The sequence below is a fragment of the Anoplopoma fimbria genome, chromosome 5 (genome assembly GCF_027596085.1).
Source record: "Anoplopoma fimbria isolate UVic2021 breed Golden Eagle Sablefish chromosome 5, Afim_UVic_2022, whole genome shotgun sequence".
Lineage (NCBI taxonomy): Eukaryota > Metazoa > Chordata > Actinopteri > Perciformes > Anoplopomatidae > Anoplopoma > Anoplopoma fimbria.
In genome coordinates, this window is record NC_072453.1 from 7,882,517 (window position 1) to 7,907,894 (window position 25,378).

Consider the following 25,378-nt stretch of genomic DNA (forward strand, 5'->3'; position numbering starts at 1 on the left):
ATCAGAGAAAAGTAGAGAAACACTTTTATCTTGGGACCCATTTTGAGGGATGGGAACAACTGCTTTTGCACATTTGTAATAAAACAAAATCCAAATGTTAATGGTTTAAAGTTGCAGTGTGCAGAAGGATTTAGTCGCATATATCGGTTTCCTATTTCTTAGGAAAATGCTAAAAAAAAAAAGAAGAAATATCTTTTTTCGTAGGCTATTATAAGAACTGTTGTCTGAGGATACTTTAAACATGGTGGACTCCATGAAGAGGACCCTATGTAGATATACTTAGTTTTAGTTGATTATACACAAATGGAAACATATAATGATTATGATTTTACTTCCTAAATCCTACACACAGTTCCTTCAAGTCCAAAAGGTTAATGCTACAACCTCAAAATGCATTCTCTCAATCCCCTCCTCGTCCTCCCTCCAGCTCCTCCTAGGGAAACCCCGGTGTGGCGGTATCCCTTCGCGATGCGAAGATGGCGCCCCTGCTCCCTCCACGAGGCACCGAGGCGTTCCGCCGCTTCACCCAGGAATCGCTGGCGGAGATCGAGAGGCTCAAGGCGGAAAGCCAAAAGGCCGCAGAAGTAGAGGTCCAGGACGAGGAAGAGCCAACGGCCCCAAACGCTGATCTGGAGGCGGGCAAGAGTCTGCCCATGATTTACGGAGACCCTCCATCGGAGCTGCTCAACACGCCTCTGGAGGACCTGGACCCCTTCTACAAAGCACAGCACGTCAGTCTGAGCACATCCGGGTCTCACATGGCAATGAAAACACACACTTAGTGTTTAATGAGCTGAACTCCGTCCCTGCTTAACCTTGAAATACGACAGGATGTATTACTTAACATATTCAAGCTGCATACAGTATCTCTTACCAAATGTAAACCATTTCATTCATGGTATGTTGCAGTTAAATGTTAGTGTCATCACTTAAGTATTTATTGAATAGTAGGAAGTGTTTTTAGAATCCGTTCTATCATTTATGCATTTATAATCTGTGTTTTTTTCAGACATTCATTGTGATCACTAAAGGAAACACAATCTTCAGGTTCAACGCTGAACCGGCCTGCTACATTCTGAGCCCCTTTAGTTTGATAAGAAGAGGAGCCATCAAAATTCTCATACATTCATATCCTTTGAACTATTTTTAGATTTTTTTATTATTTTAATGTATTCAGGTTTGATGTTAAGTGGTGTATAAAGTGTGGAAATATCTGCTTATATTGTGTATATATAAACATAATGTCCATGTATGTTTCCTTAATCCTGAATTAAATTATTTAGCATGTTCATCATGATTACGATTCTGTCGAATTGTGTATTCATGACGATGAGCAACCCGCCAGCATGGAGTAAAACCGTTGAGTGAGTACTTCTTTATTGTGTTTTTTGGTCATTCCTGTGTCACATTTAACACTTTCTTATACTAACGTGTGTTTTTTTCCCCTCCATGTAGGTATGTTTTTACTGGTATCTACACCTGTGAGGCAACAGTCAAAGTGTTGTCAAGAGGTTTCTGTGTTGGATCTTTTACATTCCTTCGAGATCCGTGGAATTGGCTGGATTTCATGGTGATCAGTATGGCGTAAGTGTGCTTTAATAGTTGCGTTTGAAATAAGAAAAATTGTTTTATTGTTGTATAATTGTCTCATCTTGACATTAAATAAATACATTTGATTGCATGAACTGCTTTTAAAGAGAAGTGGCATTTTTGAGACTAATGATAGGCTACTACAAAAGTCGATAATGTGAATGTTTTTTTTGTGCATTTAAGGCCAATTTGGAAGAAAAGGAAAATAAATAGACAATATAATGAGTCTTATTTGGCTTTGATTTATTGTTTTGTTTCTTTCCACAGATACGTCACTGAGTTTGTTGACCTTGGCAACGTGTCAGCCCTCAGGACATTTCGTGTACTACGAGCCCTTAAAACAATTACTGTGATTCCTGGTATTTTATTTTATTATTTTATATATTTTTATCATTTTGTTGTGTGTATAATTTCACAAAGGAGACAGCCAATATACGTAAAACTTCATTTCATTTAAATCCTCTGCCATTATGTTTTGGGATAAAATTAATAACTCATTATCATCTGTTGTCACAGAGCTGTTTCAGACATATCATTTGTATTTTTGTCAGGTTTGAAAACCATCGTGGCCGCTTTGATCCAGTCGGTGAAGAAGATGGTCGACGTCATGATTCTGACCGTCTTTGCCCTCGCTGTTTTCGCCCTCATTGGCCTTCAACTCTTTATGGGAAACCTGCGTCAGAAATGTGTGCGATGGCCACTCGAGATGAACGAAACCGCCTTTAATTTTTTTAACACCACCGCCGCCACGTTTAACAACACAGCGTCCTTCAACGGCACCAGTGGCTTCAATGAAACATATTCCAACAGCACCTTTGATTTCAATGAGTATATTGAAAACGCAGGTATTTTTAACACATTTTACACCCCTTTTTTTTAAGCTGACATTGTCCTCAGTGGAAAATCTGATGCTTCTTCTTCTTTGCTTGTAGATAATCACTATTATTTGGAAGGCAGCCTAGACGCTCTACTTTGTGGAAACAGCTCTGACGCTGGGTATGTATCATGCACACTGACGCCTCCACGATCATTTAATCTGGTTTGTGTGTGATTTGGAGGCTTGGAGAGCGATTGCAGACTCTCCATCTTTGTTGACAGAAAGTGCCCAGAAGGATACACATGCATGAAGGCTGGGAGAAACCCCAACTATGGCTACACCAGTTTTGACTCTTTCGGCTGGGCCTTCTTGGCCCTCTTCAGACTCATGACCCAGGACTACTGGGAGAACCTTTTCCAGCTGGTTGGCACTTCTTTCATTTGTTCTAAACAGATTCACAACATCTAACTTGGAACTTTTAAAAAACTTCAGTTGGGAAAAAAGAAAGATGTCCTTAGTTCTCGTAGCTTCTGTTTTGCTCCAAACACAGATCCTGCGGGCGGCCGGAAAGACATACATGCTGTTCTTTGTGGTGATCATCTTTCTGGGCTCCTTCTACCTCATCAACCTCATCCTGGCTGTGGTGGCCATGGCTTATGAAGAACAGAATCAGGCAACTCAGCGAGAAGCCATCGAGAAAGAGGAAGAGTTCCAGCGGCTACTAGAGCAATTCAAGAATCAGGAAGAGGTAACTGTTACAAGCAATAAGTAGACAGCTCATCATTTATTTACTTTAACAAACCTACCCACCACTTTGACAAAAGCAGTGTTTTACAGCAGTTAGAAGAGGTTAAAGTCAGTCACGAAAGCTTTTATTACTTGATGACTGTGGCTGCTGTGTGCCAATGTATAGAAAACATTAAGGACATTTTGTTTGTTCTTTTAAAATGGTCATATCATGAAAAACTCACTTTTTCAAAGAAAGTTGTACATACATTACATACCTATCAAATTGTTGATAGTAGAACTGAAACAGCCTTTAAAAGCACTATATTTATTTTTTTAAATAGTCTTTTACTCACTTTTTACATCTCTGTATATGTATTACTTCTCACGTACAATCTACCACTGTACATTCCTGTTTCATTGAGTTTATTCATTTTGCATTACTAAACACCTGTCTACCACAAATTAATAGTTTTATTGCACCTCTTTATTTTAAACTTATAACTAATACTATTTTACGTTTAAGAGTCTCATTTTTTACTTGTCTCTTAATTTTTTTATTGTCTTTTTATACATACTGAATGAGCGTTTTAGGGGGGAGCCTGAGCTCTAAGATGATTATCGTCAACGACTGTAATTTTTTCTTCACATGACTAACTTGAAACTTGATGTTTTTATGTTTTTTTTTAATATCTCCCAGGCTCAACGTCTTGGGAGCTTAGCCACTCTAACCAGTAAGAAGTCGCTGAGTCATCACACCTTATCTGAGTTGACGAATGATGAACTGAGCCTCGATCATGATGAAATTATCAAGGATTGTAACGGGAGAATCATTCCCCGTCTGTTAATCAGAGCGCCCACCATGGTCAAGGTGAATCCGTCACACCCTCTGGTCACAATGAATTGTTTTTTTTAAAAAGCCTTTGGTTTTTATTGCAACTGACAACATTTATAATCACATTTTTTACAGTCTGCTGAAGAATACAAACTCGGAGAGAAGTCATTGGGCTCCGTGCACAGCATGATTCATCTGGAGGAACCAGGCATGAAACAGAGGAGTGCTAGTCTTCACACGGTGCTCACTGTAGCTGCTATGGAAGGTACAGTGCCAAAAAACATAGAAACTACACACTGATAATGCATTAACAATTCTCATAAAGAAATCCCAAAATACAAGGATTTATTTTCTAGCTTTGATTAAACTTAAATAAAAAAGACGACGCAACAGAGCAGCAGCATCTAAGCATCTGCGAGTGTCAAGTTCCTCCAGGGAATGAAGATGAGATGCTTTAATGTGAGCTCTAATTTATTAGATTATCAAGCAGTTGTTGACATTATACACTGATTTTATCCAAGGCCAATACAGTAGCATTGTCTTGAGCTTGCTATAATCACATTGTGTACTGGAAAAATCCCTGTCAACATTCAGTGTCGCGCCCTCGTGGTGATAAGCTCGGTCTATTTTAGCTCGACTATAACTTGGCACAGACATCAGCGCTCGCTGTTAGCTGTATTGTGCATATCGTTTAAAGATGATTTAAGGAACATTGTGTAGCATTTGGTGGGATTTATTGGCAGAAATGGAATATCATTTTAGTAAGAATGCTTTCTTTAGTGTATAATCACCTGAAAATTAATACAATCCTTGGGTTTTCGTTACTTTAGAATGAGCCGTTACACAGAGTCTACCATGTTTCTAACTCTTTTCTGCACTGCTGCCAACTTGTTCACTCATGCAAAATCATGCTATTCTCCAAATGCCCTCTGCAACTCTTCCATCAACTCTCTGGATAGGGCCAGTAGCGTATTTCGTGTCAACCACCGTAATTATCCTACACGCTTCACACACAGGAGAAGTTTCAATGCTAGATGATGCCAAATCATACACAAAATCAGAATCAGAAGCTGTTTATTGCCAAGTTTGTTACACATACAAGGAATTTGGCTAGGTGATTGATGGTGCGTAACAGTAAACAGTAAACACAATAATTTAAAATAAAATATGGTAACAAATAAATACGAGTACGTTAAAACAAGTATATAATTAAGTGTATATTAATAAAGAAAAGAAAATATTTGCAGGGGTGTATAACTGTGAGAAATTGTTTCTGAGTCAGCAGGAAGTCCTGGGCTTTATTGATGAACCCAACTGAAGACGGGAAGAAAACAAAACTGGACTTTTTTTAAATCTTTGATAAAGTGATGGTAGACTACCTAATTGTTTTCCTTTGTCTAGAGTTGGAGGAGGCTCAGAGGCCGTGCCCGCCCGCCTGGTACAAGTTTGCCAACTCGTTCCTGAAGTGGGACTGCTACCCGCAGTGGGTGATCTTTAAAAATTGGGTGCTCTTTGTGGTGATGGACCCCTTCGTGGACTTGGCCATCACCATCTGCATCGTGCTCAACACCCTCTTCATGGCCATGGAGCATTACCCCATGACCCCGGAGTTCGACTACATGCTGTCCGTGGGGAATCTGGTGAATATGTGCAAAATGACACTAAATTTATCGCAGAAATGTTCGAACGCCTCGGACCTGATTTGAACAGAAATGTCTGCCCCCGCAGGTTTTCACTGGGATCTTCACCGCAGAGATGTTCTTCAAGCTGATCGCCATGGATCCCTACTACTACTTTCAAGTTGGCTGGAACATTTTCGACAGCATCATCGTCACTCTCAGTCTGGTGGAGTTGGGTTTGGCAAATGTCCAGGGCCTGTCTGTCCTCAGGTCTTTCCGTCTGGTGAGAAACAATTGGATTTATCGTATCCATTTGCAAGAAGAACTTTCTTCAATATTATTCACTGTCTTTTGCTTGTTGTCTGTCTTGTGTTCGAGGTAGCTCCGTGTCTTCAAACTAGCAAAGTCCTGGCCCACGCTCAACATGCTGATCAAGATTATCGGTAACTCGGTCGGAGCTTTAGGAAACCTGACTTTGGTGCTGGCCATCATCGTCTTCATCTTCGCCGTGGTGGGTATGCAGCTCTTTGGCAAGAGCTACAAGGACTGCGTGTGCAAGATCTCCTCCGAGTGCGAGCTGCCGCGCTGGCACATGCACGACTTCTTCCACTCGTTCCTCATCGTCTTCCGCATCCTGTGCGGGGAGTGGATCGAGACCATGTGGGACTGCATGGAGGTGGCCGGGACAGGGATGTGTTTGGTCGTCTTCATGATGGTTATGGTCATTGGAAATCTAGTGGTGAGTGCAAAAACAATTGTTAATTCCTACTGATCCACATCTTAAATCTAAAGCATGGGGGAAAATATTGGCTAGTCTTCCTGAGGTCCACTTAAAAACAAGCTTGCAGCCGTGTTTATAGCCACTGCTTATATCAGCACATGGTGAATCTTAAGTAGATGTTCATTCCTGAGCTCACACATGTCGCCGCTCAATTGCACATGCAACTGTCACGACTGTGAAGCTGTAAAGCTGACAAACTATTTCGAAATATCTTTCTAAATCTAACAGTTATCTTATCATAATGCCAGGAGATTTTGCGGCCTGCATGTCTCAGCAGTCTATTGATAACCTAAGCAGTTGCCAAGGACGGACAGACACAGCTGGGGAAGAGAAAATTGTATCCATCAGGGGGCACTGTAGTATATTAGGTGTTGTAGTGTGAGTGACTCATAAATGCACATGAGAAAACATACAGTATATATGCATGTTTGTGGGATTTAAATGTGGCTTGAGGTTATGTTTTTGGTTCGGTTTGTGTGTCTGTTTGTCAGAAGGATTATGGAAAGAATAGATTTTCTTGAAACTTGTTGGAAGGTTGTATCATGGGCCAAGGAGGAACCCTTTAAAAGTTGGAGCTTAGTGAGGTCTGCGCTCTCCAAATGCTCTTCCAGTTTCATATGATAAATGTTCACTTATCTTTTCACACAGCGTCTGGTTGAATTTGTGCAAAGAGGCAGCTGAGTTTATGAGGCTTTGTGAAAGAATCCTGAATGTTTGGAGCATGCTGAAATACTTTCCCTGACATTTTTTCTGGCCTCATGGATGGATAATAACAATACAGATGATCATACTCAGGAATCATTTCAGTATCGTATTTAATAACCAGAGCCAAAATCATTTCCTGTAAGGTTATTCATAGAAATGGAAAGGAAATGTCCCATCGTCAAGTCGACAAAAGTATTGCAACGGCCAAACTGTGCCAAAGATTCCTGCGGCTTCCTTGTGATGCTCACTATTTCCACTGACATAAAGGCAAATAGAATAACAACGCACGTCACAGGAGTGTGGGGTTTCTATTTAAATCAAATGACTGTATCTACCAAACAGTGGTTTTGACCTTGAGCTTGTGCTAAGATCCGGCTCAAGGAAGCCTTCTGCCACTGAGGGAACAAACATGGACAGCTGAGGGAGCAGAGCTCAGGTGGCAGAGGAGACCAGGTGTTAAGGGAAAGTAATTTGATAGCAGATTAAAGCGCAATTGATGAAGTGGTAATCATATTGGGCCGTCAGCGCCTCAGCATAGGGAGTGGATTAAACTTGCTTGTGTAGAGACGAATGATGATCATTTTGTGCTCTTTGTCTTTTCTCTTTATGATCAAAAAATGCTTCTGAGCTGCGACTCTTTCATCTGCCGTCTTTATTGACTTTTGGCAGAAGAGTTTTTACATAAGAAGAAAGAAAACCACTAAATATTTGATATTATTTTGAATAATTTCAAGGCCTCAGACAAATATTATTAAACATGTTGAATTATTTCCCAATGCTAGAAATCTTAAAGACAAGTGCATCATTTTGGTTAAAAAGCCTATTTGTTTTCTTGTCAGCAATTATTGTCTTGTTTGTTTAAGTTTTATACAACTAATTATTACCTAGCAACCTCACAGTAACAACAAGTTCCGCAAATAAACCTGCATAAGAACACAACTTGTTGTTGTATGTAGCTAAGCTAACTGGCTGCTAGCTGATAGACATGAGAGTTGTATTGGCTCTTCTCTTCTAACTCTCGAAAAGAAAGCGGATAGTATTTCCCCAAAATGTCAAACCATTCTTTAAGATAAAGACTAAACCTCTCACATCATCAGATGATTAGAGCTGCTCTAAAGAAAACTGTCTTTCTTTAAATTTCTTTAAACAGTTTCCCTCCTCCACCTTTGGGGTTGTGTTTTGTGCAGCTCATCCTCTTTACTGATTCACAGCTCCCACACTGGAACGAGGCGGATCAGCCTGCCGTGTAACCGTGATCTGCCGCTAAACCTGAACAGGAACCGAGAAAATGACCAACAGGTTTAGACTCTAAAGATAGCCGCGTCTGCAACAGGAGGCCGGCGGCATTATATTTATTGAAGCGCCATCACAGGACCAATTTGATACGTGATGTGTATTTGAGACGTTTTGTGTGAAGTTCAGCAATGTCGGAAAACTTTGACTCAGTGATTTATTAAAAGAATAATTATTTCACATGCAGACCCAAGAGGGATTCACTCACCCTAAGGTGTAATGAAAATGTAATGATCATTTAAATCTGGTACAATAATCACAGAAATAAACTGTACAATTCTAGATATTTCCTATACTTTAGCTTTACTAAAGCTGCTTTAATTTGACATTTTACATCTCAGTGTAAACTTACATTTACCTTCATGTATCTTTCATCAGGTGTTGAACCTCTTCTTGGCCTTGCTGCTCAGCTCGTTCAGCGGAGACAACCTCTCTGCAGGGGATGAAGACGGGGAGATGAACAATCTCCAGATCGCCGTCGGTAGAATCAATCGAGGCATCGACTGGTTCAAAGCGTTCATCGTTAGAACCGTCCTGCAGCTTCTCGGCAAAAAGCCAGAGGAGCCCGAGGAGGGCCCGCCGGACAACGAGGAGCCGAAAACAGAGGAAATTGAAATGAACCACATGGACACCGGTCAGAGTTTAAAAATGGAAGATGGGATACATAATTGTTTGGTGGAAGGCCGGCCTTCTGGATTTATTGTGGACGGAGAGTTCAGTCTCAATGTGCCAATCGCTCGGGTCGAATCAGACTTTGAAAACCTGGGCGAGGATGACGAGGATGATGCTGATAATTCTAATGACTCAGATATTTCAGATGAGGAAGATAATGAGGTAAGTACAGTAGATAAATCAACAAGTTCAATGTATTTATCTACGTGCACTGGCGAGACACCACCCACCAGCAGCATATATATATATTTAAAAGATGTATCACTTTGACTTCATTGTCAATCTGAAAATATCAAACTGAACACCTCTCTGACCAGCTTTCTGAAAAAATGTAATTGCCTCAATTATTTTTAATGCAATGTTTTGGATTTTTATCAATTTTGTATTATTTGCTTTCTCTATAAAGCACTTCATAACTTTGTTTTGAAAGGTGCTACAAATATGAAGTTATTACAGTTATAAGACGTTATTACAGTTATGAAACACGCGTTGGCTCCATCAGAAAAGGTGAACTTTGACCTACAAATCTACGCTTGAATTTGTCCCTCGTTCATGCTTTTTCATAAGCCAAAGGGAAACAAACATCTGACAGTCGTGTTAACTGTGTAATAATCTGATCAAATACTAAACAAATGTACTTACTGCTTATGAATGCTTACTAAAGTTCATTCTCTATTACTGTGCGATTTCAGGAAAACTTACAAGATGAACGTAAAGTGCAGAGAAATGTCAAAGTGAGTAACTCTGCAGACCCACAAACAAAGAACTCCTCATTCCCAATGATTAATGTCTATGTGGTTCTGCTCATTATTAATGTGGGGGGGAATAAAAAATGTATATTTTGCATGGTGGCTTTGTAACCGAGCTTCAATTGTAATTCTTGACTAGCTGATGGGTGCTTTGAATGATGGGGATTCTTCAGTGTGTAGCACAGTGGACTATCAACCACCTGAGCCCGAACCAGAGGAAGTGGAGGAAGAAGAGCCGGAACCTGTGGAGCCGGAGGCCTGCTTCACCGACGGTATGAACGAAACCAAAGGATAATTTAACCTTCAACAGTAAAAATGATCTTCTCACAGACGATCTCTCCTCCCCCCTCAGAGTGTGTGAGGCGTTGGCCGTGTCTGACTGTGGACATCACCCAAGGTAAAGGAAAGAAATGGTGGAACCTGCGTAGGGCTTGCTTCACGATTGTGGAGCATGACTGGTTTGAAACCTTCATCATATTCATGATCCTCCTCAGCAGCGGAGCTCTGGTGAGTGCTGACATCACTGCATCAAATTTAGAAATGTTTTTTTTATGATGGCGATAAGATGTTGTATTACGATGCAGACGTGTGTCAAAGTATCTTATATCTTCCTTTGGCAGGCGTTTGAAGATATATACATAGAAAGACGCCGGACCATCAAAATTATTCTGGAGTTTGCTGATAAAATCTTCACCTACGTCTTCATCATCGAGATGCTCCTTAAATGGGTGGCGTACGGCTTCAAGACCTACTTCACCAACGCTTGGTGCTGGTTGGACTTTTTCATAGTAGATGTAAGTTTTGCCGTCTTATTTTACAGCTCATCTGGATGCGTAACATTTCAACAGAACGTAGAAATAAAGATGTTTGATGTCAGATAGAGTCCGTGGTAACACGTGAATAGGAAATGTTTTGATTCTGCCACAGATTTCCCTGATTAGTTTAGCCGCCAACTGGATGGGATACTCCGACCTCGGACCGATCAAGTCCCTCAGGACTCTTAGGGCACTGAGGCCTCTTCGAGCGCTGTCGAGATTTGAAGGGATGAGGGTACGTTTTTTTTTTCTCTGTGCAACCACGCTTGAGCAATGTGCACGGCAAACCAGTGGTGGAAAGAAACCAAGTACATTTATTTTAAAGTACTTGTATTTTCCTTGAGTTGGTCATGATTTTTGAGAAAGATATATTGCATTCAAATATATTTGTATTTGTATGTTGGCGCTTTGTTGTATTTGAGAGAAGGCAGACATTGATACGGCCAATATCTCCAAAACCAGGCAAATCAGACCAAACAAATCTGGATTAATAAATAGCACTAAAGGTAAAAGAGGATTCAAAACTTAAGAAACATCCAAAATCTGTGTATCAGAACTTGTTTTCTCTTTTCCTCTCGCATTAATCATCTCATGACCCCTCAGTTTATCTGGTGACCCTTTTGGATGAAAGTAGTTAAAACTAGCTCGACCTCAAGCAGCAACAAAAGTAGAAATTCTGCTGGATTAACAAATATATTATTTAAAATATAAAAACTTCTCATTTAAGGTTACTTCAACTGAAAAACGAGAACTTTTACTTTTATACTTTATATCCATTTTGCTGCTCATATATTTGAATTTTTACTTAAATATAATTTATAATGCAGGACTTTTACTTATAATAGAGTATTTTTGCATTGCTGTACTGATTCAAAACTTTTCCACCACTGTAGCTAACATTGATCTAGATGATGTTTGATGCATTAACTCACTAATCTAACTGGCTTTCCTCTACAATGTGTGTTGAATGCATGCTTACACCATGGCTGCTTTACCAGAGCTGACTGAGGTAAGAGTACGGCTACAACTCTATGTCAGTAGAAAGCTTGTTTCTAACTCCTAAAAACAAAATAATCCAGGGAACATACATATTTTTATAATCCCGTAATTCTAACAGAGTCCTCTCCTCTGAACAGGTGGTGGTGAACGCTCTCGTCGGAGCGATCCCCTCCATCTTCAACGTGCTGCTGGTGTGTCTGATCTTCTGGCTCATCTTCAGCATCATGGGCGTGAACCTGTTTGCTGGAAAGTTCTACCGCTGCATCAACACCACCACGGAGGAGCTCTTCCCCATGACGCAGGTCAACAACCGGAGCGACTGCATGGCCGTCAAAGAGGCCACGCAGGACGCCCGCTGGGTCAACGTCAAGGTCAACTACGACAACGTGGGACAAGGTTACCTGTCACTTCTTCAAGTGGTGAGGAGAGCTGTTTTCATTATTACATACGTGGGAATAAAAGCTGTTGTGTTCAGTGACAGATTTTTAAACAATGTTCTGTGTTTTCAGTCAACTTTTAAAGGCTGGATGGACATCATGTATGCTGCCGTCGACTCAAGAGAGGTAGTTATGAATTACAGTTATGTCTTGAAACGTAATATTTGCAGTTAGATATGTTGCTTACACTTGCTTATTAAAATAAAATCATCCTGTAGCAGAAGAAGCTTTATTTAGTCTAGTTTTCTGAATACCTTTGAAGTACTATATTACATAATATTATTGCAAATAATTATAAGTAAATAATTAACAATACTTTTAGTTAATTTATAAATGCAAATGTAGATGCATGCATGAATATATTTGCACATATAGATACCTGTGTATACGTATTCATGTATCTGTATATACAGATGACTATGATTTCTTTTACTTTTTACTTTTACTCTTCTACTGTTTATTTATCTATATTAATTTTATTTTTTTCTGTTTGAATCACTGGATTTATAAAATAAAAACATAATAGTAATAATTGCAAATATTCTTGGGCATTTTGTGGATGGATTAATTCAGTTTATTGCAATGAAAGTATTAAAAATATTTAGAAAAAAAGTAGAGACAACTTATGAGAATGGAGGAATTGCATATCAGAAATCCCAAATAATGTTTTAATATCTTACCTATTTTGGCTAGAAAGGTATTTTTTATTGGGTATATGAATATAAATAAAGTAAATTATAATAAGAAATCCAAGTCTGGAGTTCAAATATTCTCCCTTCCCTTTTTCACACCTCCCTGCACTTTAAGATAATTCAATATATATGTAATCATATATATGTGACAGGTGGTGATGGTGAAGTGAGTCCAGTCTTTGGATCAACAAGTGCCGTCTCTGACTAGTATCATATTCCTGTTTAACCTTTTATCCACTTGCTCACACAGCCATGTTTCTTATTCATTATTCAGTAAAGGGAAAAGGATTGATTTTTTATTTCGAAATGTTTTGTTCCTCTTTTAGGTAGAGGAGCAGCCCTCCTATGAGATAAACCTCTACATGTACATTTACTTTGTCATCTTCATCATCTTTGGCTCTTTCTTCACACTCAACCTCTTCATTGGTGTCATTATTGACAACTTCAACCAACAAAAGAAAAAGATAAGTATCACACTTTGTTTTATAAGAAGTAGTATGCACAAACGCGATTTATACATCCATATTTGCTGTCACCTAATGATATACCTATTAATGTTACACCTAGTCTGTTGATTTAAGGTTATGTTTTCTTGCTTCCCGTTTTTCAATTATTATTTCCTGTTTTATTTTGGTACTCAAAGTGAGTCTTTTTTTAGACACTTGACTTCCTGTGTGAGGAAGTGAGCAGTCAGCAGTCAGTAAATGGCTGTATTAAAAAAGCAAAAAAAAGAGTCTTGAGAAAGTGTTACTCACTGCAACTACGAGAGGTTGTTGAGCGTGTCGCCATGAAAGAGCACCCAAAATATTATGCAGTTTGGTGCAGCAGTATACAAGATGAGCCACGGACAGACACAGAGAGGCGCACACTCATTCACAGACAAACACACAACCTATCTTTGCGGGAAAACATAACGAAGCTACAAGAAAACATAACCTCAATCTTGTGGTCATTATTTAACTATATGTTTGTTTCATTTTGTGTCTGCACTTTGGAGATAAAGACATCTTCATGACTGAGGAACAGAAAAAGTACTATGAAGCCATGAAGAAACTTGGCTCCAAGAAGCCACAGAAGCCGATTCCACGTCCAACGGTTTGTCATTTTTTACAACTGATATAGAATTATTAACTAGTAATTAATTAGTAATAAATTAGTTATATTATGTGTTATTTTGTCCGGGAAAGACTATTTATTTGATGTTGAAAGGAAGTGGATAAGTCCCCGGTGACCCCTGCGATGACCTTTTTAACATACTACGTGTACAAATGGCCAAATGATGATTGGATTTGTGTTTCTGTTCCTCGCCCTTCTTTGACCTGCAGAACCTGATCCAAGGATTGGTGTTTGACTTCATCAGTCAGCAGTTCTTTGACATCTTCATCATGGTGCTCATCTGCCTCAACATGGTGACCATGATGGTGGAGACAGACAACCAAAGCGCAAAGATGGAAGGTTTCCTCTTTAAATTAAACGTCGCCTTCATCATCGTCTTCACCGGCGAGTGCTTGCTGAAGCTCTTTGCTCTGCGACAATACTTCTTCACCAACGGGTGGAACGTTTTTGACTTCGTCGTGGTCATCCTGTCCATAGCTGGTGGGTAAATTTACATTACTTAGAAAAGTGTTTTTTAAACAGATAGCAGGTGTTCATGTATTCTCTCCTTTCATTCCAGGTACGATGCTCTCAGACATAATCGAGAAGTACTTTGTGTCACCAACTCTGTTCAGAGTGATCAGACTGGCCAGAATCGGCAGGATCCTGCGTCTCATTAAAGGAGCGAAGGGCATTCGGACGCTTCTCTTCGCTCTAATGATGTCACTTCCTGCTCTGTTCAACATTGGCCTCCTGCTCTTCCTCATCATGTTCATCTTCTCCATATTTGGCATGTCAAACTTCGCCTACGTCAAAAAGGAGGCTGGAATCGATGACATATTTAACTTCGAGACGTTTGGCGGCAGCATTATCTGCCTGTTTGAGATCACAACGTCGGCCGGCTGGGACGCGCTTCTGCTTCCGATGCTGAACAAGGAGTTTCCAGACTGCGATCCGGACTTTGAGAACCCGGGCACGGACGTAAAAGGCAACTGCGGCAACCCGCTCATGAGCATGACGTTCTTCTGCGGCTACATTATCATCTCCTTCTTGGTGGTGGTCAACATGTACATTGCCATCATCCTGGAGAACTTCAACGTGGCGCAGGAGGAGAGTGGCGACGCACTGTGTGAGGAAGACTTTGAGATGTTCAACGAGACGTGGGAGAGGTTCGACTTGGACGGGACTCAGTTCATCGAGTACAGCCGGCTCTCGGATTTCTGTGACGCCTTGCAGCAGCCGCTGAAGGTCGCCAAACCCAACCGGCTTCGCTTGATTGAAATGGACCTGCCGCTGGTCATCGGGGACAGGATCCACTGCCTGGACGTCTTGCTGGCCGTCACGCAGATGGTCTTAGGAGACACGGTGGAGATGGCGGCGATGCGTGAGAGCATTCAGGCCAAGTTCATCCTGAGCAACCCCACCTCGGACTCCTTTGCGCCGATCACCACGACAGTGCGCCACAAGGAAGAGCAGATGGCCGCCGTCGTCATTCAGAGGGTTTACCGCAAGCACCTGCTGAAACGCTGCGTACGGCACGCCGCGTTCATGCACCGCTGTAAAAGGGTGGGTAGGAAGGACGAGGGTAACGATCCACCAGAGAGGTTGGGAATGCTCGCACGGAGGATGGGGGTGCTCTACGGGAGCGACGTGGACCTCGCAGATGAGATGGAGCAGGCAGATTTAGAAACTCTTACAAGCCAACAGCCTCCTGATCCTGAGACACTGTCACATGACACAGAGACCCAATGTGGTCCAGATCCCCCCGAGCCAAATATCATAGTTGTACCTGTAGAAATAACGAGTGAGGTTTTATTACATTCTGCCCCCAACGAACTAGTCTTTACCATACCTGCAAATCTGAGGGAGACGGACGTATAGCAAACGGCAGAAGACTATAATTATTGTTTGCCACATTAGATGAAAAGCTAACACAGCTAATGAATGTTTGATAATTAAACATAACAAATAATTCCTGTTTTTTTCATGTGATATTCAAGTGTCTTTTGGGTTTGAAGTTTCCTTGATAATAATCATATAGACATCAGCAATTCTAAACACTATTAATATAGCATGAGAACAAACTAATTAACATGTTTAATTAGAATTTATTTGGCAGTAAAAAACTAATAATATGCTAACATATTCAATTACCGACTCTTTTTAATAGTTGAATTTAATTGACATTTTCAAATTAAAGGCGCCATTAGATGGGATTTTCAACATGCAACTGTACAGTAACTTTCAGAAAACACTTATAGTCAGCTACTAAAAAAACTATTTGTTTTTACAGAGTTAAACATTATAGTGGACCAGAAATCAGATATGATAGCTTTCTAGTGAAAAATCCATCTTGAAATTGCAAGATTAAGCTTCCTGTATGTTGGAAAATAACATATATTTCAATATTTATTCTATGCATAGTCATTTAATGCATGCTGTGGTTGAAGTCCTCATTTAGGCCTGCAATAACTTTGTTTTTGGTATGATTATTATTACCAGAAAACCAAATCATGTGCCCCAGTTTCTAACCAAAGAGTAACTTGAACATCACATGGGAAAACCTGAATGACCCTGTGTTTATGTCATGCACAGTGTTTTCATTTAAAAGCAAAAATGCACCACTATTATCCAACTCTACTAAGAAATAATTTAAATTTAATCAATATGCACACGACCATTTCATGGCTAAAAATGGTACAACGGATTCACCTCATTTGTTATAAATTTTGAAAAATTAAAACAGAGCAAAATTCTATTCCTGCTTACTTAAAGTCACTTTTATGTGGAATCTCATAAACGTGAAGGCTCTACATGACAATTATTTTTAATCAGACACTAAATGATTTTCCATAATGGAGGTAGTTTTGTACATATATAAGGATTATTCTCATCACATTTATCCCAGTCTACCAGTGAAACCCTGATCTCTGTTTATTCTCTATTAGTTAACATTAACACGGGCCGGCTAATGCAGTTAACATCTGAAGGCCCGGTTTATATTGCACTATTTATATCCCTTCCAGGTCGAGTTAGAGCAGACTGAGAGACCTTCCTCTTTTCTAATTTCACCACTGATATATGCATGTCTTTTTAATGTTTTGTCAATTTCTTTTCACCACAGATTGATCTTAAAACTCAAAGCAAACAGTCACTTGTTTTCCATTTCAGCATTTAGATTTAAACACTGTGACTTTAAACTTAAGATGGTGTTTACATCAACAGAACTGCTGAGCTTCCCGTTCATTTCAACTATATTTGTCTACTTAACAACAATTCTAACATAGTATAAATACTTGACATACATTTTAATTTAAGTTTTGCCTAAGGTTGCAAGAAGTTTATCTTTTGACTTGATCTTAAAATAAATCTGAAATACAGAAACACAGCTGAGTGTTGGTTGAGTTAAATAAATCCATAAATGAAGTTAAAGAAATATCCAATGTGTAGATAATCACTCCTATTTACATATTTAAGAAAAATATGTGTTTGAAAGGTTGCTTCACTTGCTGATGTTTAAGTCTTAATTGAATTTAAAACGTCTTACTCTGAATAGATATATACACGAACAACATAAGCACTTTTACAGTTTTTCTAGTTTGTTTTTTTACAATAGACTATGGAAGGTTGTCCCTTCTCCTGTTTATGTGTTCAGAACTGTTTTAACATCAACCCTGGGGGATAAAAACAATCATGAATGTTTCCTCTTGGAGGTGTCTCTTTGTCTTATCCTGCTGCCGCGGCATGGCAGTCGTTCTATAATGTGACCCGCAGCAATCCTATTTAATATTTACACACCGCTGCATCACTTAGCTACGGTCTCCTCTGATGCTACAGTCAAACTCACAAGACGGTGTCCTCCTTTTGTTTACATTTCTAATGGAGGGAGAGCTTTACTGGTACACCCACAGTCAGTGTTGCCTGTATATACATGTTTTTTTCTTTTCTTTCTCTATTGTATATTTATATCCTTTTTGTTATTGTAAAAATACTGTAAGTATATTGTGAGAATAAAATACTTCTTGTAGGGAAAAGTAGGCTGTGAGTTGTCAGTGGATGTATTATGTGAAACTGCACTGAGGCCCTCTGGTGGTTTGAATACTGAACAGGCCGCTCTGCTGACTGATTTATTCTGTCACGTTTTATTTCCAAACTTGGGACAAGACTTCTGAAATTACAAAACAATCCAGTGCATCCTTTTCCTCTATTTGTTCGGAGTATTGTGGGGCTGACTCAAAATACACAAAGTCCATTCATGGTTATAAAGAAACAAATAGTAAAAAATTACTTATAATACAGTTTTGGGAATAATGAAGCTCTTTAACTATCAGCTATATAATTATAATTTCTCATTTCTAGTATTGACATCTTTCCTCTTCAACAGAACTGCTCATTTCAGCACTTTATACTGGCTCTCTTACCCGGTCGCTATTTTTTGTTCATGACAGTCAACAGGCGAAAATAAGTAAAGCCTCTTACAAGAAATAAGGAAGTCGGGTGTCTTATTTATTTGCATATTTTTTGTGGTTGCATGCTACACGTCTTGCCCAGTGCTGACTGGAGTTTATTAAGAGGGATGTGTTGGTCTGACAGTTTTGGCTGCCTGGCAGAGTCGTGCAGCTTTATTCCCAGCTGTGGCTATTTTAATCAGTGGCCCAGACACCAGCACAAATCATTTAGGCTGCAACCTATTAAAACCTTTTATTTTATTTATTGATTAATCTGCTGCCTTTTTTTTTTATAGATATGTGGTCTATAAAACATCAGAAAAAAGTCCAAGATGACTTCTTCAAATCTATTTTTCCTCCTAAACACAAATATTTCAGTAATTATCAATATAAGACAAGGAAAATCAACAAATCCTCACATTTGAGAAGCTGGAACCATAAAATGTTTGGCATTTTATCTTGATTTAAATGATGAATAGAGTATCAAAATAGTTGACGATTCATTTTCTGTCTATTATTTGGTCGATTATTTGACTTATTGTTGCAGCCCTACAAGAAACAATTCCCACCTTTGACTTTTACCGTTGATCAAAATCATTTTTGGACAGCCAACATTGTTTATGCAACATGAATGACTGAAAATGAAAAAATGAAATAAGTCAGGCCCTAAGCTTGACTGATTTTCTGAGTCACCTCTCATTAACATTATACAGCATTTCCTGTCAGGGTTACATGTCCATATATCCATATAGTTTCTAAGAATGCTTATGTTTGCTAATTTTGCAAAAAACACAAAGTACAGCTGAGGCTATTGGGAATGTCATTTGTTTATGACCAAATACCTTCAAAACTAATACTGGGTTAATTAAAATGTTACAGTAATGTGATGATAGCGCTAGATAAAAAGTCAGAGGACCACAAAAGTTATTACAATTAATCATGGTTCATCATGTTTTGATGATTATCAGGAAAGTATTGTGCATTTTTTTGGACAGGATAATCCCGACTAGAACATGTCAAATTGTCCCCTGTATATTTTTTTTTCTAAATTTTACATTTGAGCACTTTAGCTGCTTTTATTAAATGAAAAGTAAGGCACCAAAACAAAAAGCTACTGTTGTTGTTATTATCGATACTGAAACTCGGGTATTGAAAAATGTCAAACCCTACCAAGCCCTATAATAATATTGTTGCCCTTCAAATTGTCTCATTAAAATCCTCCTTTCAAGCCCCCTAATGTTCAGGTTTACCATCTTTTTTCACTCGTCTTAAAAATGGAACACATGTAAGTGAAGTTTGGTTTTTTTTAAGTTAAAAGTGTGGGTTGTTCAAAGTTATTTTGGTTCCATGTTACAGCACTCTTCTTCCCCTTATTTGCCTGTGTGTTGACAGACAGCCCACCCACTGCTGCAGACACTTCTTCTCCTTGTTCACAACCTTCTCATACCTGCAGAGAGAATCAGGGTTAACGTGTGTGTTCGGACATCAGCGCTCTAAGTATTTTTTATTTTCTTTTGCATGTCATCATGCGCTGGTTGCTGGCTGGATGCTGTGGGCTCGCTTTGATCAACATCTCAGGTAAATGTAAACTCTTGCAATTAATAAGTGACTGAAAAATGAAAATGAACTAAACAACATTCACAGTCTTGGTGCCAAATATTAACATTAGTGAAATTCTGAATGTTATTACAGCATTAGTCACTTCATAATGCTTGACTTAATCATTTAATTGTACTTTTTACGACGCTACAATGCATATAAGTGTTTTGCATGTTATTTTTGACTCCACCGTACCATTACTTCCTGACCATCTGGGGAAAAGAGGAAGTTGTCTCTGAAGACAAAGACTAGTTATTTCAATATACTGTATTTACAGTTTATCTTGTCCAAGTTATCAATCAGGTTACTTTATTTCAGTCCTGTAGTCCGTTTTTATAGTAAGGTAATAGAGATAATGGAACATTTAAAAACAACAACAGTTGACCAAAGTTCTGTACAATCAAATACATGAATTTTCTGCTTATCTGTGTTTTATGGCGTTGTTAAGTTTATAACTTTGAGTTTATACTTCCCGTTGGACAAAATGAGCTATGTGGAGCCATGGCTTTAGGATCTAAGAACAGTTTTTTTGTTTGTTTTTTTACATTTTATTGACTAAATTAGGAATCAATTAATCAAAAAATTATAAAAACACTAATCCATAATATTAAGTAATTATTAGTTGCAACCCTAATGACTACAATTACCATCCCCATCTCTATAGACAACCATAAGTGGCTACACTTATTTTTTTAATATCCCTATGGCACATAGTAAGCCCAAAACAGAAATACACCATTTTGAATGTATAGGATATTTGGATTCAAGCATGTAACCCTCAGCATATCATTTACGACAGTGGTGACATAATCCTATCATCGTCATTGATAATCTCTTGAAATAGTAATTTTCCATCCGCTCCATATCCACTGAGTCCATCACTTTTTCTAGCATCATTTTGGCTGCATATATAGCTAAATCATCTGCATACAAGTTTGAGATTTACAGTGGCCGCTGCTGTGACTGTGCCACATTGTCCCTTAACCTTCCTTCTGTCTGCTCAGTGGCCCCAAACCCCGCCGTGCAGATCACCCAGAAGCCCCGGTTCTACGGTCTGAAAGCCAGAACAAATTTGTTCTTTTGCTGCCTGTCCTCCCAGAATGTCCGGTCGGCCGATGTGAAGTGGTTCAAGACCGACAGGTACGACGACGAGGATGTAAAGAGCAGACGCCCATTAGTGGCAGGACGAGGGTTTGAATATCATAACGAAAATCCGAAACAAATGTTTCTCGTCCTGCATGATGTGCGCATTGAGGATAAGGGAGTGTACTTCTGCAAGGTTAACGAAACATGGGGACCCGGGACTGCACTTCAAGTTGCCAGTGAGTAGCTGGGTCAATAGTATGTCTTATGTAGAACCACAGACTCATGATGCAGTGCTACTTTGAGTGGACATTTGCTGTAATTTATTGAGATCTGTACCAACACATATCTTTCCTCTCACAGAACCCATTGACCTTACCCGGGCTCTGTATAGGACCCAGATGAAGGATGGTCTCATTATCCTCCAGGGCCTGCTGATGGCGGTTTGTATCGCTGCTGTGCTGCTGCGCAAACAAAAACTGGTGAGGAGCAAGATGACCAAAAAATATTTTGTTTTACCAGAATGCACTGCAGAATGCACTGCTGATGGAATAAAGCTGAAGATTTGCACAGCAACATTCAGTGCCAAGATGAACGTAAAAATAAAGGAAGAAGTTTCATCTTTTCAAGTGACTTAAGCTTTTTGGAATAAAACAGATGTCTACAATACTATATACATCTGATAGGTCACAGCCAAAATGTAGGCCTTGCAACTAATGCAAGATCTTGTTTATTAATCCATCTGATTTATCAATTCATTTTTAAAAGTTCCCTGCAGCCCCCAAGGTAATGGACTTCACATTGCTTGTTTTGTCCCAAGTATTCATGTTATTTATAATTTTATAAAACAGAGAAAAGCAGCATATCATTTAATTTAAGAAGATAGAAACCTTGAATGTTTTGTTACTGTAGAGGTTATACACGATAGTTAGATAGATGGATACAGTACTATAAATTCCTCTGTTTCAGCAGCCAAATGATGTAGTTAAGAGGCAAAATACAATATAAAGCCAAAAATGATTAGCAACAACTGCTCAATACAAACAAAAACTATGAGATTAGAGACTGAACTATAGGATCACACTCTCCAACTTAATTATTGCTGGTAACTGTTACATCTTTAAATCTCAAATATTGATTAACGATTGCTCTCCTGCATTGATTGGCTTAATCAACTCCACCTTAATATCACCTGTAGCTGTACTTTTCAAGCTAATTTTAAAACATTTGGAAGTGCCTGCACGATCAAAAACAACCCTGGCCCAATTTGACGTTACGGCTGGTGGATCCATTCGCAAGATGGTCCCTAGTTTGCATTACTTGTGTGATAAGCTAACAGAGCAGCTCAGACTGAAAGATAACACTTACCCAATTTAGTATGAAGATACGGAAGTTCTTTTTTACAAGTTTCTACACACCTTTAAGCCATTTTTCAATCCAGTTTGAAACAGCATAGCTAGCCTGTTTTGATTTAGATGTTCCACGATCGAACCATCGGCTAGATCAACATAACATTAGCTGGCTTACTTCTAGTCGCCATTTTTAAAGATTAAAGTTACTTAATTTGTCAAAATCATAAAATGTCTCCTTTTTATTTATTCTTTATTTTTTAACAGTACGAAAAGCAGGACAGCATATACGAGGAGCCTGAAACGGATCACATCTATGAGGTTTGTTTGCTTTCATTTTACATTTATATATTGGACAAAGAGCAGAAGTACTTTACCATTACTTAAAGAAAAGTACTAATACCATACTGGAATACTCCACTAAACGTCCTGATTGTCCAGCAAAATGTTCCCTGTCAGTGTTTTACATTTACAGATGATGTTTCTTGATTACTGCTGCGTTAATGTGTATGTTTCATTTTACTGCTGTAGATGTTTTAAACTCCTTTGTTGGATATTTAATCTACAGCAATGCATCATATTCTATTGGATCATTTACCAGTTGTACTTGGGAAGACACATCACAGCTGTGTTTTTTTTTATCATCAAAAATACATGTGCAAGACACAGCAGAACGCACCAAGTCTCCTCGCACCACTGAGCTCATAACCACAGTTTTATCTTGTTCTCTCAATGCAGCTCTCAGGTTTTTCATTTATAAACAGTAGGCTGAACTTTTGTCTGTCTTTTTTTGTAACTATAATAACTTTGTAAAGTAGGTTTTGTGGGTTGAAACTAGATTTTTTTTTATTAACTGAAGTGTTCTTGTAGAAATCATAGAAGAAGATTTTTTATGTAGCACCTTTCATACCAATATTGCCGCTCAGAGTGCTTTACATTAACATACAATAAAATAAAACAAAACAAGAGGAAGCAGACAATCTTAATGCATAATACTATACAGTCAAAATGTAGTTTGAAGTATTTATTAGAAAATATATTAGTTGAAACTTCAAGTAAAAAGGGTACTAACAGAAGCATCCTGACCAAGCTTTTTTTGATTTATACAGTTTTTGGAAGACATGAGTCATTGCAGTCAAGCCTTCTAAGAAAAAAGCATAAATATACTTAAAGAAAATGCCTGACGGAAAGTTAAAGTCAAATAAACGGGGATTTAATGTGCTAAGATAAGAAAATGAGTTAATTGTGAGCACAGTGTCTCTGTAATTTTTAAACTCTGAGATGCATCTTTTAACGATATAACAGTTCGAAGCATCAGATAGCTTCTTACAAATAACATGAAATATATTTAAATGTCAACTGCTCTGCTGTAACATTTAACAGCTGCATATCCCCTTTCTTTTGAGTCATGTCTGAATCACTGACTATGCAAATTCAAGCTATACCAATATGCCCAAGAAAAGGCATAAATTGTGCTTTAACTAGGATTCCTGGACGCCTCATTAGACTCACACATTTCACTGACGTAAATCTAATATTATTTACGTCTGTCAGGGTTTGGCGATTGAGACGTGTGGAGGAGGTCTGTATGAGGAACTCTCTGTCTACGCCCAGGCTGATGTAGCTGAGGGAGCTGAGGCCCCATGGGAGTGAGACCGCCGCACAATTACATACTACTTACAAGTTCTTGATAGAAAAAGTATGAATACATTGTTAAAGGGAGAGTTTGGATTGTTTGAAGTGGGGTTGTACAGTATGAGGTACTTATTGTACAGTAGATGGCCGCCTCCATGTCTCAGCTTTGAGAAACAGACAGGAGTGCTGGAGCAAAACAATGAACTGCTGTGAATAAGGTCAGCAGAAAAACATATTTTAGCCGCCTAAAAAAATCAATATCAGCTGTATTCTCAATATTTGTTATTGCTCGCTGTTAGACAACCCTCTATCCGTTATCTATGCTCTCCTCAAAGCCACCAGACCATTCATTTTACCTTGCAGAACACAGTAGTTACTGGTCTACTGCTGCCTTTATTGGTTAGTTACTTTGTGATATTGTGTGACTTTGTTGTTTCAAAGAATTAGTTCTGATTCACCTCAGTCACATACTAACACAAACAAACTAACCCTATGGAGACAGCGGTAGACCAGCTACTCCTTTCTTCTGCAAGGTAAAATTACTGTTTTTGTCAAAGGAGTCTGGTGGATTTGAAGAGAGCATAAATAACGGCCTCAATTCCCTGAAGGCAAAGTAGAGCAGTGACAATATTCCAAATATAGCGCACACTTGAACTGATATTGAATATTTGTTTTGCCGCTTCCGTCCACAGCAGTACATTACTTTGCTCTGGAGTACTCCTGTCCGTTACTCCACATCTACTGTAGTAATAACCTGACTATGGATAAACATTTTGTACAACGCCACTTCAACAAATCTGATCTCTACCTTTAAGAGCACTAGAGGAGATTTCTCATTTTTCCTCTAGTAACAGTTTGTTTATAAATGTGCAACATCATAGTTATTCTAAAACGCTTGCTATACACACTGTTGATTTTATGCTATGCAGTAACTACGGGGTGAATAAATCAGATGTGATTTCAATTGTTTAGAAGTGTAAAGGAAAAATTCAGCAATTCAGACTCGATAGCTGACATTTTTGGTGCTTCATGAGGCTTTTTTTTCTTTTTTTAAATATAGTGTTGTGTATTATTTCATAATGACTTCTCTGACTTGAGAGTTTTATATCTATTTTATCTAAATGTCAGTGGACTTGTTGTTGTTTGATTATATAAAAAAATCTGTATTCTTTTTGTTAATGTAACAAGAACAAAAACAATAAAAGTTTTTTTTCATTTGCTGGAGAAGGTCTTATTTTTATTGTCTTTAACATGTAAAATAAATAAATGAACAAATAAAAAACTTAAATAAATAAGCAAGTTGATCAACAACATATTCAGATGATCAACTGATCAACATATAGATAAGTAAACAAACAACTCAGGACTTAAATAAGCAATACATAATTAAATAAATAAATAGATGAATAAATAAATGAATAAATAAATAGATGAATAAA

At 38.5% G+C, this 25,378-nt stretch overlaps 2 protein-coding genes across 4 annotated transcripts; both read left to right on the forward strand.

Annotated features, from left to right (window-relative positions):
* The first annotated feature begins 443 nt into the window (after positions 1-443).
* Positions 444-15,706, forward strand: scn4aa (sodium channel, voltage-gated, type IV, alpha, a). Of its 3 annotated transcripts, none has more exons than XM_054598548.1 (26): positions 444-731; positions 1,010-1,128; positions 1,275-1,364; positions 1,456-1,584; positions 1,858-1,949; positions 2,142-2,435; positions 2,523-2,586; positions 2,689-2,830; positions 2,958-3,155; positions 3,834-4,004; positions 4,104-4,233; positions 5,370-5,608; positions 5,697-5,870; positions 5,970-6,326; positions 8,745-9,209; positions 9,731-9,772; positions 9,927-10,059; positions 10,140-10,294; positions 10,408-10,581; positions 10,715-10,837; positions 11,739-12,020; positions 12,111-12,164; positions 13,057-13,194; positions 13,721-13,825; positions 14,056-14,326; positions 14,406-15,706. In XM_054598548.1, exons 1-26 carry the CDS (start codon positions 477-479, stop codon positions 15,704-15,706), a joined length of 5,697 nt encoding a protein of 1,898 aa, XP_054454523.1. In that variant the 5' UTR covers positions 444-476. The 3 variants fall into 3 exon arrangements, with proteins under 3 accessions (XP_054454523.1, XP_054454522.1, XP_054454524.1); XM_054598547.1 differs by having other exon boundaries at positions 477-731; positions 1,287-1,364; XM_054598549.1 differs by lacking the exons at positions 444-731; positions 1,010-1,128; positions 1,275-1,364; ... (5 more) ...; positions 2,958-3,155; positions 9,731-9,772 and having other exon boundaries at positions 3,921-4,025; positions 8,745-9,200.
* A 3,978-nt stretch (positions 15,707-19,684) lies between these two features.
* On the forward strand, positions 19,685-25,160 carry cd79b (CD79b molecule, immunoglobulin-associated beta). Its single transcript, XM_054598903.1, has 5 exons — positions 19,685-19,851; positions 20,877-21,194; positions 21,319-21,437; positions 22,572-22,625; positions 23,859-25,160. Exons 1-5 carry the CDS (start codon positions 19,800-19,802, stop codon positions 23,955-23,957), a joined length of 642 nt encoding a protein of 213 aa, XP_054454878.1. The 5' UTR covers positions 19,685-19,799; the 3' UTR covers positions 23,958-25,160.
* The last annotated feature ends 218 nt before the right edge of the window (positions 25,161-25,378 follow it).

What these genes read in the sequence shown, in the direction of transcription:
- cd79b (XM_054598903.1), top strand. Translation starts at nt 19,800, where the DNA reads ATGCGCTGGTTGCTGGCTGGATGCTGTGGGCTCGCTTTGATCAACATC. An exon ending in CGCTTTGATCAACATCTCAG is followed by an intron (nt 19,852 to 20,876) that starts GTAAATGTAAAC and finishes CTGTCTGCTCAG; the next exon opens with TGGCCCCAAACCCCGCCGTG. An exon ending in GACTGCACTTCAAGTTGCCA is followed by an intron (nt 21,195 to 21,318) that starts GTGAGTAGCTGG and finishes TTCCTCTCACAG; the next exon opens with AACCCATTGACCTTACCCGG.
- scn4aa (XM_054598548.1), top strand. Translation starts at nt 477, where the DNA reads ATGGCGCCCCTGCTCCCTCCACGAGGCACCGAGGCGTTCCGCCGCTTC. An exon ending in ATCAAAATTCTCATACATTC is followed by an intron (nt 1,129 to 1,274) that starts ATATCCTTTGAA and finishes ATCCTGAATTAA; the next exon opens with ATTATTTAGCATGTTCATCA. An exon ending in AAGTGCAGAGAAATGTCAAA is followed by an intron (nt 9,773 to 9,926) that starts GTGAGTAACTCT and finishes ATTCTTGACTAG; the next exon opens with CTGATGGGTGCTTTGAATGA.